The sequence below is a fragment of the Myotis brandtii genome, unplaced genomic scaffold (genome assembly GCF_000412655.1).
Source record: "Myotis brandtii unplaced genomic scaffold, ASM41265v1 scaffold456, whole genome shotgun sequence".
Taxonomy (NCBI): Eukaryota; Metazoa; Chordata; class Mammalia; order Chiroptera; family Vespertilionidae; genus Myotis; species Myotis brandtii.
Window position 1 is genome coordinate 3,371,192 of NW_005367431.1, and position 15,608 is coordinate 3,386,799.

Sequence of the window (15,608 nt, forward strand, 5' to 3'; positions counted from 1 at the left end):
TTTGAGGGTATCACTTTCTATTTTTATTATTGTGAGGGAGAAAAAATGTGATTAATAGCAAGAGCCCTGATGGAGGGTCCAAAGAATGTGGGTACAATCCTTTTGGAAAACAATTGACAATCTTGTATCAAAAGTGGTAGAGTGAAAAAAAAAAAGCGGTAGAGTGGCTCAGTGGTTGAGTGTCCACCTATAAACCAGGAGGTCACAGGTTTGATTCCCGGTCAGGGCACCCAGTGAGGGGTGTGCAGGAGGCAGCCCATCAATGATTCTCTCTCATTGATGTTGATGTTTCTGTCTCTCCCTTCCTCTCTGATATCAATAAAAAAATATTTTTTTTAAAAAAAGAGTGGTAGAGCCCTAGCTGGTTTGGCTCAGTGGATAGAGCATTGACCTGCAGACTAAAGGGTCCTAGGTTCGATTCTGGTCAAGGGCACATGCCCAGGTTGCAGGCTCAATCCCCACTGGGGAGCATGCAGGAGGCAGCCAATCAATGATTCTCTTTCATCACTGATGTTTCTATCTCTCTCTCCCTCTTCCTTCCTTTCTGAAATTAATAAAAATATATATATTTTTAAAAAGAGTGGTAGAATGTTCTTTACCTTGAAAAAAACAAAGAAAACAGATTAAATGAGCAGATTAAAACCTAGTCATTCTACTCTGGAAACCTGTTCTAAAGGATGAATCCAAAATTAAGAGAAAGCCATGTGTGTAAAAGATGTTCATCACAATTATTGTATATTGAAAACAAATTTTTTTTCTTTTTTCTTTTTTTGTTAATCCTCACTTGAGAATATTTTCCCATTGATTTTTAGAGAGAGTGGAAGAGAGAGGGAAAGACGGAGAGAAACATCGATTGCTTGCCTCCTGTACCAGCCCAGGTCAGGGAAGAGCCTGCAGCCAAGGTAAGTGCCCTCGACCAGAATCAAACCCAGGACCCTTTGGTCCGCAGATCGACGCTCTATCCACTGAGCCAAATCAGCTAGGGTGAGAAAAAAAAATTGTTTTTAAGAAGCAACCCAAATGTCTACCAATTAGCAAATGTTTCAAACTTGGTGAAATATTCTGAAGCTATTAAACAAATTATCTTAAAAATGTGAGACTACATCACAAAGTGTTTATTTTGTAATGCAACATGAAAATAAAACAGATTCGCCCTAGCTGGTTTCGCTCAGTGGATAGAGCATCGGCCTGCTGACTGAAGGGTCCAGGGTTCGATTCTGGTCAAGGGCCACATACCTCAGTTGCAGACTCAATCCCTAGCCCTGGTTGGGGCGCATGTGGGAGGCAGCCAATGGATGTGTCTTTCTCACATTGATGTTTCTCTCTCTCTGCCTCTCCTCTCCTCCTCCCTTCCACTCTCTCTAAAAATCAATGGGGGAAAATACCCTTGGTTGAGGATTAACCAAAAAATAAAAATTGAGACAGACTAATAGATAGAGAGCAGGAAGACAGCTCTGGTGTGTGTGAAAAAAAAAGGGGGGGGGGGGGGGGGGGGGGGGGGGGGGGGGGGGGGGCGCTGGGATGGGATTGAGCAAAAAGTGGGGGGAAAGAAAACAGATTAAAAGAGCAAATTAAAATCTAAGCATAGAAAATAAAAATTTTTTTTGGAAAAAAGCCACATCAAAATACTATTTTAGTGGGGAGGGGAAGCCACACCAAAATGCTACCAGTAGTTCTTTGTGAGGCCATGAGGGACTAAACATTTTTTCCTACTTTTTAGTGTTTTCCAAATTATCTTTAATGAGCACATATTAATTTGGGTAATGAAGGAAAAACTTATTTTCCCTAAAAGATGCCTGGGTTCTAATTCCATATTTTACTAAACTACATCAAATAAGCAAATCCTGCATGACTATGGACAACAAACTTTGCCTCTCTGGGGCTCAAGCCTTTCATCTGTCAATTGTTTCCCTCCTCTCCCAGGGTTGTTCGAGGATCAACCCCCTAACAGCTGTGAAACTACTATACTTTGAAGAGTCTGATATCCATATGATTTAGGATCAATAATTTATTTTGTCTACAGGTTCTCTCCAATCTTATCCATATCCCTGATTTCCTGCCTGGGATCAATCCCTCACCCTTGGCAAAATAATAATTTCTAATCTTGGTTCAACGGCACTGCTCTCCACTCAGTAATCCAAGTGGTATGGGTGCCTTCCTTGAGCTCTTGATTTGGCCTAATCGTCTCCCATCTGATCTCCCTGTTGGGTTTCTCTTCCTCCACTCCTTTGCTTATACTACTGCCTGCCAGAGTGATCATTCTAAAATGCAAAGTTGGTCAAGCCCTTCCCCAGCTCAGAATCCTGCAATGGCTCCCACTTCCTAATGGGATTAAGTTCAAACTCCTAGATAGATAAATTTCATCTTTCTAAAACGTTGCTTTTTAAGCAATCAAAATACTCACCTGTTCCTACTCAGACTTTCTAACTTCTAGTATCCCTGCAAAGTTCCTGGGGATTTGTTAAGGCTTTCCTTTGAGATCCTGAAGGCAGGAAGGTGGCTGTAAAAGGCTATGGTCAAGGGTACAGCCAGCTATTTCTGAATTTTCCCACCTCTTCAATTCTTAGGACACATACTTGGGGCAGGACTGGGCTGTGGAAACACACACACACACATTTTTAAAAAATGTATGAGCTCAGTGGATAGAGTGTCGGCCTGCGGACTGGAGGGTCCCAGGTTCGATTCTGGCCAAGGGCACATGCCTGGGTTGCGGGCTCAATCCCCAGTGGGGGGGCGTGCAGGAGGCAGCCGATCAATGATTCTCTCTCATCACTGATGTTTCTATCTCTCTCCCCCTCTTCCTTCCTCTCTGAAATCAATAAAGAAATATATTTTTAAAATAAATAAATAAAATAAATAAAAAATATATGAGTTTGTGGCTTTTTTTCTAAATTCATAGCTTCACTTTAGAAAGTTTTTCATATGTTGAAAAAGCACAAAGAAAAGACGCATTGTCCATATTTTGTTTCTATCATTTTAGGTGTTTTTTAATACATATAACATTTAAAAATAAATTGATCTTATATCCTACTTAAACACTTGTTTTTTAAAAGACATTATATTATGAATACTTCCCCATGTTCTTAATAATTTTCCCAAATGAAATTGTATTCATGTCTGTATATCATCACATATTATAGTATAATACATACCATTGTATATTGTATTATATGCATTTGCTACCTCATTGGTGTAATTTAAGTTGGACCAATTTCCCACCAATAAAAAGGCACTGTGGGACGACCTGGCCAGTGGTGGCTCAGTTCATTGGAGCGTCGTCCTGTACACTAAGGGGTGACAGGTTTGACTCCTGGTCAGGGCACATATCCGAGTTGCAGGTTTGATCCCCAGCTGGGGTGCATATGGGAGGCACATTGCTCACATCTCTCTCTCACTCTCCTTCCCTCTCTCTAAAATCAATAAAAAACTATATTTTAAAAACTAAAACTTCTGTTCTTCAAATAAAATGACAAGTCACAAGTTGGAAGAAAATACTCACAATACATATATCTGACAAAGATCTTGTATCCAGAATATACAAATAATTCTTTACAATCTATAAGATGAATAACCCAATTTTTAAGTGGGGCAAAAGGTTGGAACAGACAGAAGAATATACAGGAATAGTCAATAAGCACATGAAAAGATATTCAGTAGTATTAGTTATTAAAGAAATGCAAATTAAAACCACGAAGGGAAACCACTTTACACCCACTAGAATGACTAGTTAAAAAGAATAATACCAGAGATTGGCAAGGATACAAAGCAACTGGAACTCCCATGTACTGTACTGTGGGAAACAGTTTAGTAATTTTTATATAGTTAAACATACACCCATCCTGTGATGCAGAAATGCCACTTCCATGTATTTACCCAAGAGAAATAAAAACATATGTCTACACAAAGACCCTATATGAATATTTATATTAGCCAAAACTGGGAAAAATGTCCATGAACGGATAAATAGATTAAACAAATTGTGGCATATTTACGCAATAAATACTACTCAGCAACAAAAAGGGGTGAACATGCAATAGCATGGATGAAGCTTTACAGACATTATGTTGAACAAAAGAAGTCAGACAGGAAAGAGAACACACTGTATGATTACATTTATACCATTTCTAAAACAGGCAACACTAATTTATGGTGACAAAAATCAGGATAGTGAATAGTGGTTGCCTCTGACATTGGGGGAGATTGAGAAAGGGACATGAGGGAATTCCCTAGGTAATGAAAATATATATCTTGAGAGTGGTATGGGTTTCACAGGTGTATGAGTTTGTCAAAACTCATCCAATTGTACTTAAAAGTCTATGCATTTTACTGTATGTAAATGAAACCTCAATATAGTTGATATAAATATACATGTGGAATTCCCTCATGGTCTGTGGCCTGTGTAAGAATTTAGGAAGGGGAACCCCCGCCCTGAGTAAACTCAGAATAGAACCAGCCATAGACTATGACCTGCCACCTGCAGGCAAGACATCAGCACACCCAGTTGGTGTGCTGACAGCTCCAATCTGGCTCCTTCGATGTGACCTCAGGGCCTTGCTTATGGAATGCTCGTCCTGTTAGTCTTCATTGACCAGAGGGAGCTTGGACCTTAGAGGGCCCCTCTGAGATATAAAGTGGCCAGCTTTGCAGTCAGAGATCTGGGGTGCCAATCCCAACAGCCAGCTTCCTTCAGAAGTAGGTGACTTTGGTGAAATCACTTTGTCTCTCTGAAGCTCAGTGCTACGGAGGGGCAAGGAGCATTTGTCTTTGTATCTCCAGTGCCTGGAACATACATGTCTACTGAATGAGCAGCACAGTGCTGAGACAGGAAGGCTAGTCTACATACTTGTAAAGTAAAAGTTTTAGCCCTAGCTGGTTTGGCTCAGTGGATAGAGCATCAGCCTGCAGACTGAAGGGTCCCAGGTTCCATTCTGGTCAAGAGCATATGCCCGGGATTGTGGGGTCGATCCCCAGTAGGAGGCACGCAGGAGGCAGATGATCAATGATTCTCTCTCATCATTGATGTTTCTATCTCTCTCTCCCTTACTCTCTGAAATCAATAAAAATATATTTTAAAAAACAAAAATAGCCCAGCCAGCATGGCTCAGTGGTTGAGCATTGACCTATGAACCAGGAGATCAAGGTTCGATTCCCTGTCAGGGCACATGCCTGGGTTGCATGTAGGGGGTGTGCAGGAGGCATCTGATCAATGATTCTCACTCATCATTGATGTTTCTATCTCTCTCTTCCTCTTTGAAATCAATAAAAATGTATTTTTTTAAAAAAAAGAATATGATGAAAACTTTATAACCTCTATTTCCAGAAAAATACACATATACCAGTATACACCACTTTACATCCCTAAGGCTGGAGGGATCCCATGTTAAGATCCCCTGGTTCTGGAGGCCTTACTCAGCTCTGAAGGTTCTGTCAAGCATTCTTGCAACTCAGCTACTATTTGTTCTGCACCTAATCTCTGCTAGAGCCTTTGCTCTCATAACCCTCTGAGGATGGTTTGCAGATGAGGAAAATGAAGCTCAGAGAGGCCAAGTGACTTGCCCAAGATCACACAGCTGGTCATGACTAGTATTGAGATTTGACTTCAATCTCATGCCTCTGATTCCAACCCTCTAACTTATTCCTTCAAGTGAGAATTTAATTCCCTTCAGGTACTTTTGGAATCCTATGCAAAGGGGCTGGTAACTATAAAGCTCTATAGTGACAGCAGGAATGACTGCCCAAATCCAGCCTGGTAAGAACATTCTGCAATGGGTGAGTGACTCCCGGCTCATCCAGGAACAGGCCTCATGCCCAGTTCAAACATGTGTCATCTACCCCTCGATTTCTCAATTCAGCCCACAGCTTGGGGGGTGGGGGTGGAGCAGAAGAGGGAAGAGAAACGGAGGAAATTACTTATAAAAAGAAGTTTCAGATTGAGTCATTAACATGACTTATAACTCAGAAAAAGGCTCTGGAGTAGGAGGGGGAAAAAGAAGGTCCTTATGAGAGGGCTCCCTCCTTTCTCCATGGGGTGAAGATGCTCAGGTGAATTAAGCATCTCTTCAGGCTCTGGAGGGGGCTCCCTCTATTAAACAGGAGAGAGGAGAGAGAGAGAGAGAGAGGGAGAGAGAGAGAGAGAGAGAGAGAGAGAGAGAGAGAGAGAGAAACTGCTCTGATGCATTACCTTGTTTTACCTTCACCAAAGAGTAGATAATACTATTAAGCCCATTTTAAAAATGGGGAAATTGAGGCAGAGAGGTTAAACGGTTTGCCCAAGGTCACACGGGCAAATGGTCAAAATTGGATTCTAACCCAGGACTGCTTATACTTCAAGAAAAAAGTTAAACAATAAAACCAGGACAGCCTAACCCCAGAGTCTGCAGTTAACCACAATTCTAAATAGCTTCCTACATCCTGGTTGCTGTTTGCTTATAACTGAGCAGCTCTATAGAAGCTTCACCCACCCTCTCCTTTAATGCTCACAGTAGCCCTGTTTGACAGTTGAGAAAACCTCAAAGCAGTGAAATGACTTGCCCAAAGTCACCCAGAAGGTCAGCGTTGGGGTTGGGATGCCTGACTCCACATCCAGCGCTGTTCCCACTACCCACTCACTGCTGCCTTCCCAGGCAAGCTGGGCAGGAGTTGAGGCCAGAAGAAATAGTGGGGGCCACCTGAAGGTTTCTGGAGAAAAGGGATGGCCCAAGAGGCCCTCCTGCTCCCTTGTCAGCATAGCCTTAGCATCTTTGCCTGCCTGCCAGTACCTCCACAGGGGTGGTGGGGGGATTAGAGTGCTGGTGGGAGTGCTCATTTAGGTTTCCCTCCTGTTACTGTTGAGTCATTTCTCTGTTGAGTTCTTTGGAGTTAGTGGGAACCCCCCAAGAAATGGAAGCTACTCAGAAGACCTCAGTTCAAAGCAGAGGAACTTTCCAACCGTGCGGGGGACTGCTTTGTGATGTGGTGGAGTCTCCGTTGCAGGCAGTACTTGAGCAGAAACCGGATAACCATCTATGGGAGATTCCTGTACTGGGCGGAGAGCAGCCTTGAGGGCTGATCTTCTGACTGTGAGGTTTTATGAGTCACTGTGGGATAACGGTGATATAGTATGAGCTTTGGGGCCAGATAGATTCGGGTTCAAAACTTAGCTCAGCCACGTCCTTGCTGGGAGCCTGTAGGCAAGATTCTTCTCTTAGCCTCAATTTCCTTGTATAAGATGGAAATTATAGGATCTACCTATAGATTGCTTTGAGCATTGGGGATGATGTATATATTGTGCCCAATGTAAAGCAGGAACTCAATAAAGTATGCCTACTATTATAGGCATTAAATGAATGGTGGCCTTTTATTACAGGTCTGGGTGAGAGAATTAAATCCATGTGCTAACCAAAAAACAAATGTTTACATACTTAACATATGTAGGAAACCCGCTTTTCTCTGAGAGTGCCTGTCTCAGAAATCATCTTCGAAAACACAATACGTAAATGGGTAAAATGCAAGGAACGCTGAGGGGCTTTAATGCCTGTGCTGACAACTGAGAATCTGAGTCTTTGACAAGGTCATCTAAACAATCTCAGACAGGGAATAGGAATCTCCAAGACTTGACAAATCTCATTAGTTCTCTGCGTGTGCAGCCCAGGTGATGGGGAACTCACTACCTTCTGAGACTGTCCATAGGAAACTCCCCAGTTTCCCCAGCTTATTCTCCACTGTTTGCCATCTGGGAAATGTAACTTTCTAACAATGTAACCCCTAAATGAGACCAGAGCCCAGTGTTATAGGAATATTTATGACCACATGGCTGGCTGAGGGGAAGAGTGATAACCAGCCAGGTGTGTGGAACACTGAAGTAGACCTTGGGCATTCTCAGAAGCAGAGAGGTGGGGCAGCACCCTGGTTAAGAGTGAGTTTCAGAATCACACAGGTATCGTTCTGAGTTCTGTTCTGCCATTTAGCAGTGTCCTTGGGCAAAACACTTAATCTCCAAGCCTCACATAAGGACCAAATGAAATAAGCACAGAAAACACTCGGTGTCTAGCATAGACACAGACACATCTCCACATAGTATTTGTGTAATAGACGCGCCAATATTCCTTGGGAAGGGGCATCCTTGGGGGCCGGGGGGAGCTCAGGGATGATTATTTGAGCATTAAAGGGAACAGTGACCCTGGAACTTGGGGCTATCTGGATTGGCAATTTGTTTCCCTAAGCCGGCTTACTTCTATTGGTGGGTTTTGCCCAGGGAGTTGGTCCACAGAGAGGAAAGTTCCTGTCTGACATGCTGGCGGCTGGGGACTGTGTTTCTGGAGTCTATTGAGTTCTTGAGGGACTGCCCTGACCTTGTGAAAATTAGAACAAGCTTAACTGTACAAGTAGCACTTAGTTTCCGAAACTTGTTCATTTGATTTTCACTGGGAGATGACACTAGGAGATGGGTGTGGGTTATGATCCCAGTTAGCAAATGGGGAAACTGAGGCTCAGAGAAGGTAGGTATTTGGGTTTTGAGGTTGAGTTGCTAAGAAAGCACCTGTGGACTCCCACTCCACCCATCACTGTTTCCTGGTTCTTGAGTCCTCCCTCTGGTGCCTGGGCCAAGACACTAACTGCTCTGCGCCTCCGAGCGCCAGCTTCCCTTCCTAACTCCCCAGATGCCTCTCCAGGCTCCTGCACTCTGAGGTGTAGTGTCTATGCTTCCCACAGCACCATCAAGTCCACGGGTCCTGCATTCTCTCTTCCCCATTCAACAAGCACTAGCTGAGGATCAAAATATTGTGTGCCAGGCCTGGTGCTAGGTGCTGGGGTTCCAGAAATGAACGAAACACAGCCTCCAGTTCACAGACTGGTGGGGAGAAAACACATCACCAGCTGTTTCTAAAACAGTGTGATGTACAAAGAAATGGAGAATGAGAGTACCTGGGGACTCCAAAGGAGGGCTGCCAAACCCTGTGGGGGGGTGTCCTGGTTGGCTTCCTAAGATGTCATTTGAACTTTTCTAAAGGATGAGTAGAAGTTAGCCAGGACATGCAGCAGCAGAATCCAGTGCAGGGAGGAGCATGGCAAGTTCAGGTCTGTGAGCAGTTTGGAGACAAGCTACGAGAGCTGATACTGGGGCTCAGCAGGGGCCAGATCACACGGGACACTGATTGTCAGGCTAGGATGGCTGGGCTCTGTCTTGTAGACAATGAGGAGCCACTGCAGGCACATGTTGGGTCAGACTTGATTCTAAATGGAGGATGTTGGGGACCCAAAAGATGAGGGAGTCAGAAAGCTGTGGCAAAAAACACAACTATGACAAGGAGGAAGGAGAGGAGGGGACGAGTGCCAAAAATATTTAGGAGACAAAAATTGACGGGGCCAGGATGCAGAATGAATGTGGGAAGTACCGGAAAGAGTTTGGGATGACGCTCAGGATTCCAGCTGGGGTCCAGAGTAGACAACCTTGGGTGGTGGGTGGGACAGGAAATGTTGGTTTCACTGCACAGAGGGGTAAACTGAGCCTCAAAGAAGTATAATACACGCAAGTCAGGGGCTCAGTACTGTGTATATCAGTGGGTGTTCAGCCCCTGGGGATACAATACAGCTTTCCCTGACCCCATGGGGGTCATGGCTCAGAATCTTCACACCTACGTAGCTCTCAAGTTGAGCTGCTAGTGTCAGGATCTCCTTCCCTTATAACAGGACAGATTCACCTCTCAGGCCCTGGCTTTCTAAGCTGCACAGGAGAGTCTGAGAAATAACAGGAGCAAAGAACCTGGGCCTTAAGATTCTGAATCTTCCCAGATTGGTTCCCCACTCTCACAGTGCAGTCTCCTGCTAGCTCTCCCTCCTGGAGTGCTGTCTTTATTTTTGTATTTTTAATATTGATTTTGGAAGAATGGAGAGACAGAGACAGAGAGGGAGAAATAAGCCTGGATTTGTTGTTTCATTTACTTATGCATTCATTAGTTGAGTCTTTTATGTGCTCTGACTGGGGATCGAACCTGCAACATTGGAGTATAGGGATGATGCGCCAACCAACCAGCTACCTGGCCAGGGCCCCTGGGGTGCTGTCTTTTTTGTTGTTAATCCTCACTGGAGGATATTTTTTCCCATTGGTTCTTAGAGAATGGGAGGGAGGGGGAGAGGGAGAGAGAGAAGCATTGATATTAGAGAGACACATTGATTGGTTGCCTCCCATATGCGCCACGACCAGGGCCAGGGACCAAATCTGCAACTGAGGTACATGCCCTTGACCAAGAATTGAACCCAAGACCCTTCAGTGCATGGGGCAATGCTCTAACCACTGAGCCACCAGCCAGGGCTGGGGTACTGCCTTTAAATGCTAGTATGCTCCAGGACTCAACCACTGTTCCCTTTTTTTCTCTGTTCTCAGTCCCTACAACAGCACTTCTCAAACTTTCATGTACACACAAATGCAGATTTTGTTAAAATATAGATTCTACCTATAGTCAGATCTGAGAATGGGCCTGAGATTCTGCATTCTAATAAGCTCCCAGATAATAGCAATGCTGCTGGCCCACTGACCACACTTTGAAAAGCCCAGTCTCTTGTTTCTCCAAACTAATGATTCCTAAATTTACCCTTCCAATCCAGCTTTCTCTCCAGAACTCCGACTTCTCATTACTCTTAGTTGGAAGCTCTATTTAGATTTTTAAAAGCATCTCCCATCCTGGCCAGTGTTGTTCAATGGTTAGAGCGCCAGCCCTTGCACTGAAGGGTCACAGGTTCGATTCCCGGTGAAGGGCATGTACCTGGGTTGCAGGTTGTCCCCACCCTGGTCAGGGTGTGTGCAGGATGCAACCAATTGATGTGTCTCCCTCACATTGATGTTTCTCTCCTCTGTCCCCCCCCCCCCCTTCCCACTATCTCTGAAAAGCAATGGAAAAAGTATCCTTGGGTGAGGATTAACAAAAAATAAAAAGACATCTCCCACAGAGTTCTCAAACCTGCTTTCCCCAACTTCTCCCTCAGTACTTACCTGCTCAAGCCAAAAATCTAGAAGTTAAAAAAAAAATCTAGAAGATATCCATTAACCTCCTTTTTCTCTTAGCCTCTAAACCAGTGGTTCTCAACCTTCTGGCCCTTTAAATACAGTTCCTCATGTTGTGACCCAACCATAAAATTATTTTCGTTGCTACTTCATAACTGTAATGTTGCTACTGTTATGAATCGTAATGTAAATATCTGATATGCAGGATGGTCTTAGGCGACCCCTGTGAAAGGGTCGTTCAACCGCCAAAGGGGTCGCAACCACAGGTTGAGAACCGCTGCTCTAAACCCAAACTGCCAGCAAGTGCTCTCTGCTGGACTTCCAAACACTGTCTGAGCTACTGCAGTAGCCACCGACCTGGTCTTCCTGCCCACCGCCTTCATCCCCATCAATTCTCTACACATTAGTTAGAGCGATCTTTTAAAAATGTAAATCAAATCATGTCACTCTCCTGCTTACTTAAGTTCTTTTAGGCCTTGCATCTCAATTAGAATTAAACCCTAACTCCTTACCCTGGTCTGAAAAGCCTAGAATGACTGCCCTCCTTCCTAACTTCGTCTTGTGCAATCTCCTGAACCTGACATCACAGCCACATCAGCTCCTCTGTTTCCTGAGCAAGCCCAGCCTGTTTCCCCTGGGAGCCTTTGTCCTGACTCGGCCCTCTGCCTTGTGGTCTTGGCTGGCCTCTTCTCATCATTCAGATCTTAGCTTCTGGGTCATGTCCTCCGAGAGGCCTTCCCTGATCACTCCAATTTAACTCTACGTATGTCTTAACAGTAGTTGACCTTGGTTTATTAATTGTCCATTTTTCACTAGGAGGTTTCCTCACCAGAGGCAAGACCCATAAAAACAATGACCTTGCCGGACCGGTTTGGCTCAGTGGATAGAGCGTTGGCCTTCGGACTGAAGGGTCCCAGGTTCGATTCCGGTCAAGGGCATGTACCTTGGTTGCGGGCATGTCCCCAGTGGGGGGCGTGCAGGAGGCAGCTGATCGATCTCTCTCATCAATGTTTCTGGCTCTCTATCACTCTCCCTTCTTCTCTGTAAAAAATCAATAAAATATTTTTAAAAAAACAATGACCTTGTTTTCTACTTGGTTCACCAGCACCTGAAGCAGGGCAGACAGGTCCTCAGAAAAAGTTTATCATGTAAGGCAATGTCATTCCCTCTCTGAGCCTCAGATTTTTCATCTATAAACAGGGATAAAAATAGCATCTACCTCACAGGGTTAAGATTAAGTGAGATATAGCCCTAGCTCATTTGGCTCAGCAGATAGCGTGTCAGCCTGCGGACTGAAGTGTCCCAAGTTCAATTCCAGTCAAGAGCACATGCCCGGGTTGTGGGCTCAGTCCTCGGTGTGGGGCGTGCAGAAGGCAGCTGATCAATGATTCTCATCATTGATGTTTCTATCGCTCTCTCCCTCTCTCTCCCTCTCTGAAATCAATAAAAACATATTTAATTAAAAAAAAAAGATTAAATGAGATATACATTTAAGACCCAGGCACAGTGCCTGGCGCTTGGCCACCAACCCATGGCTAATAATTCCATTACTGTTATCAATAGCATAATGGAATCCCCTGGCAGGAATGTGAGGGCAGGGCAGGCAGGACTCCCACATGCTCTCCAAATGACCTGAGCTCCAAGTAGCTGGGCTAATCAGCCCTAGTCCATTACTCGTCCGTCACTGCCAAAGTCCTCACCTCCTGATAGCAGAGAGGGGGCAAATTCAGGGATGAAAAGTGGAGGCAAGCGTGCTTCAACTCAACTGTAAGTTTATTAGAAAGGCCATGGACAGATGAACCCTGAGTTACCAGCTGAGGAAGAAATGAAAAAAAAGCCCCTGCCCGCCTGGCCCACCCCACAGGCCTCCTGTGTGCTCTGTCCTGTGGCAGACTCCAACAGAAGTCAGTCAAAAGTGCATTCCGGATCCTCCTCGGAGAGCGGCCACCCTAACTGCAGGGGACCCACTGGTGGGGCTGATGTGGATGCTGGTGCCTGGAACTGGGCGCCACGGGGCCTTGGTCCTCTCCTCTAGCAGGAAGTGGTTCCAGACTCCCCGGCAGAACAGTATGGAAAAGGAGCTGACTGGGGATAGAGCAAGTTCTGCGAAACAGCCAAGGGCTCTGGAAGTTGCTGCCTGGGAGGTGGGTGCAGATGGCTGCAGAAGGCCAATCGTGGGGTCCCCAGGGTAGGACTGCAAAACTGCTCTAAGGAGTCTCAGCCACAGAGAGCCCTAGTGTGACTCAGTGCCCCTCCTGGGGCTGCACAGGTATATTTCTGCTCCCAGAAAGGCAAATGAATCTTGTAAAAATCCATGGTGGCTGATGTCATTTTTCCTTAAAAAAAAGATAAGAGTTTGTACAGTGAATCGATTTCAACCAGCAGAGCCTGAGCCGAGAAGAGTCCGTCCTCAGGAAGGAGAAGGCACTTCTCACACCCTCACTGGGGTGATCTGGGCTGGCTGCTTCCGGGGCCCCTCGGGGCTCTGCTGCCTCTGGCCCTGTGGCTCAGGCCCGCTCTCTCCGGGAAAGAGGCGCCTCCATCGAGCTAGCACTGCCCTGCAGCCTGGATACCCGGGCCCCTCACAGGGTGGTGGACGGCAGCTTCCTCACCCGCCGCTGCGCCAGGATAGATGACTCGATGGGCTTCAACTGAGGGGTGGGCTTGGAGCTGTTGAGTGCAGAGTATGTAGCTGCCATGGCTCCCTGGGAGAGAAGGTAGTAGGTTAGTTCACGATGATGGGGAGGTACAGGCGGGAGGAGGGACATGTGCTCCAGGGTCAGGCCAGCTCCTCCCAGTGTTCCACAGCCCGCCCAGCCCCGTTAATCCAGTAGTCCTGCCTCCTGCCTCAGATGTAAGGGGCTGTGACCCCCGGAGGCCTGGAGGCCTGGGATGTACTGTTGACACCTCTGCATGTTAGACCTGGGCTCCAGGACAGACAGACATGGCATCTCCTGACCCTGCCACCCCAAGTCCTTGCCCAGGAAAACTTGCCTTGGGCCCCTGGATGCCCAGTAGCTGGGATGGCCATACCTTCACAAGTTGTAAGTCCTGATGGGATAGCTGGCTCTGAGGAAGCTTGTCCTTCTGGGTGATCCATGGGTGCTGCAGGACCTGCTTAGCTGTGAGGCGCTGGTGGGGGTCCACGTGTAGCATTTTAGACACCAAGTCCTGGGGACACAGTGGGCAAGGGGGTTGGTGGGAGGGGCCGGCAGGGGCACATACAGCTGTGTCCCACTGATGGGGAATGGGCAAGGCAACCATTTCCCACCCTCTCCTGCCTAAACCCTGCAGTAGCCCCTCCCTGCGATCCATTCCCCACACTGCTCCAGGGCCCCACTGAGCACAGGCCCTTCTTTGGGACTTCTTCCCTTTCCTTTCTCTTTCATCTTCTAGAAGCCACGCAGGAAGGTGGGAAGAACCTAAGGTTGGGGTTGAGCAGACTCAGGTTCAAAATGTAACTCTTCTGCTCGAGTATCCTGGGCGATTTACTTCAACTCTCTGAGCCTCAGTGTCCCCTCTGAGAAACAGGAATTACAACAATACCTGCCTCATAAGGCTGATGTGAGGTGTATAGCTCATTAAGGGCTCAACCCAGTGTCCAGCACACAGGTGCCATAACTGCAAACTTGCTCACATTGAAAGCCCAAACGTTCCCTCCTCTGAGAAGGCCTCTCTGCTTGGCATGGTCAGTAGCTCTGCTCCGTGCCTCCACGGCCTGTACCCCTGGCCAGGAAGACCCACTTCTCTCCACTGCCTGGCATCTCTGTTCCTTACATGCAAGCCTGTATCTCCCCCCACAGCAAGTTCCCATAAGGCATCATCACAGCTCTCTGTCCCCTGTGGGTCCAGAACACGGGAAGAGCCACTGAATGATTACCCAGTTAACCAAACAAGGTGTGTGTGTGTGTGTGTGTGTGTGTGTAGGCAGGCTGCCTCTGTGTGTGTGTATGTGTAGGCAAGCCGCCTGTGTGTGTGTGTGTGTGTGTGTGTGTGTGTGTGTGTGTAGGCAGGCTGCCTGGGAATCTTCCACTTGGAAAAACGAAGCTTCAGGTCACTTGCTCATGACCTGCTGAAAAGCCCTGGGACGGTCCCTGCCTCCCCACCCCAAATAGGCTGGGTCCGGCCTCAGACTCACCTTGGCTGTCTCTGATACTGTGTCCCAGTTTCCCCCACTGAGGGTGAACTTCCCACTGCCGATCCGGGTCAGGATTTCCTCGGGTGTGTCACTGGGTCCATTGGCGAATGGAGTGTATCTGGAGAAAAGCCCACCCAGTCTGGGTATTGCCTCTGGACTCCATCCTGGGGTTTGGGGTGGAGGGCTGTGTCTCCCCCTTCTGACTGGGTATCCCCAAGGGCAGCATCTTTCTCCTCAAGGTGAAGCGTCCAAAGATAGGGCCACGTCCCTATCTTCAGACCTTCCTGAGGCAGGGCTGAGTTTCGCCCATCAGACAAGCACCACCCCAGCCTGTACTCTAGGGCTGGGTAGTGGGAGGGGGCCAGGCCAACGGGGCACTCACCCCGCCAACATGGTGTACAGCAGAATGCCCAGGCTCCAGATGTCACAGCCTTCATCGTAGCCCTGGCGCTTCAGCACCTGGCAGGAAGGAGGGCAGGGGAGTGTGGT

The 15,608-nt window shown here is 46.7% G+C and overlaps 1 protein-coding gene across 5 annotated transcripts in view; it reads right to left on the bottom strand.

The window, feature by feature from the left end:
- Positions 1 to 12,733: 12,733 nt before the first annotated feature.
- RPS6KA1 (ribosomal protein S6 kinase, 90kDa, polypeptide 1) overlaps positions 12,734 to 15,608 on the bottom strand; it is a 40,719-nt gene continuing 37,844 nt past the window's right edge. For all 5 annotated transcript variants that reach the window (XM_014546849.1, XM_014546850.1, XM_005875150.2 and 2 more), the window contains 4 exons: positions 15,502 to 15,578; positions 15,120 to 15,237; positions 14,015 to 14,152; positions 12,734 to 13,686 (listed from right to left, as the gene is read on the bottom strand). In XM_014546849.1, coding sequence (XP_014402335.1) covers positions 13,564 to 13,686; positions 14,015 to 14,152; positions 15,120 to 15,237; positions 15,502 to 15,578 — 456 coding nt within the window. In that variant the 3' untranslated portion in view covers positions 12,734 to 13,563. The remainder of the gene's footprint in view (positions 13,687 to 14,014; positions 14,153 to 15,119; positions 15,238 to 15,501; positions 15,579 to 15,608) is intronic.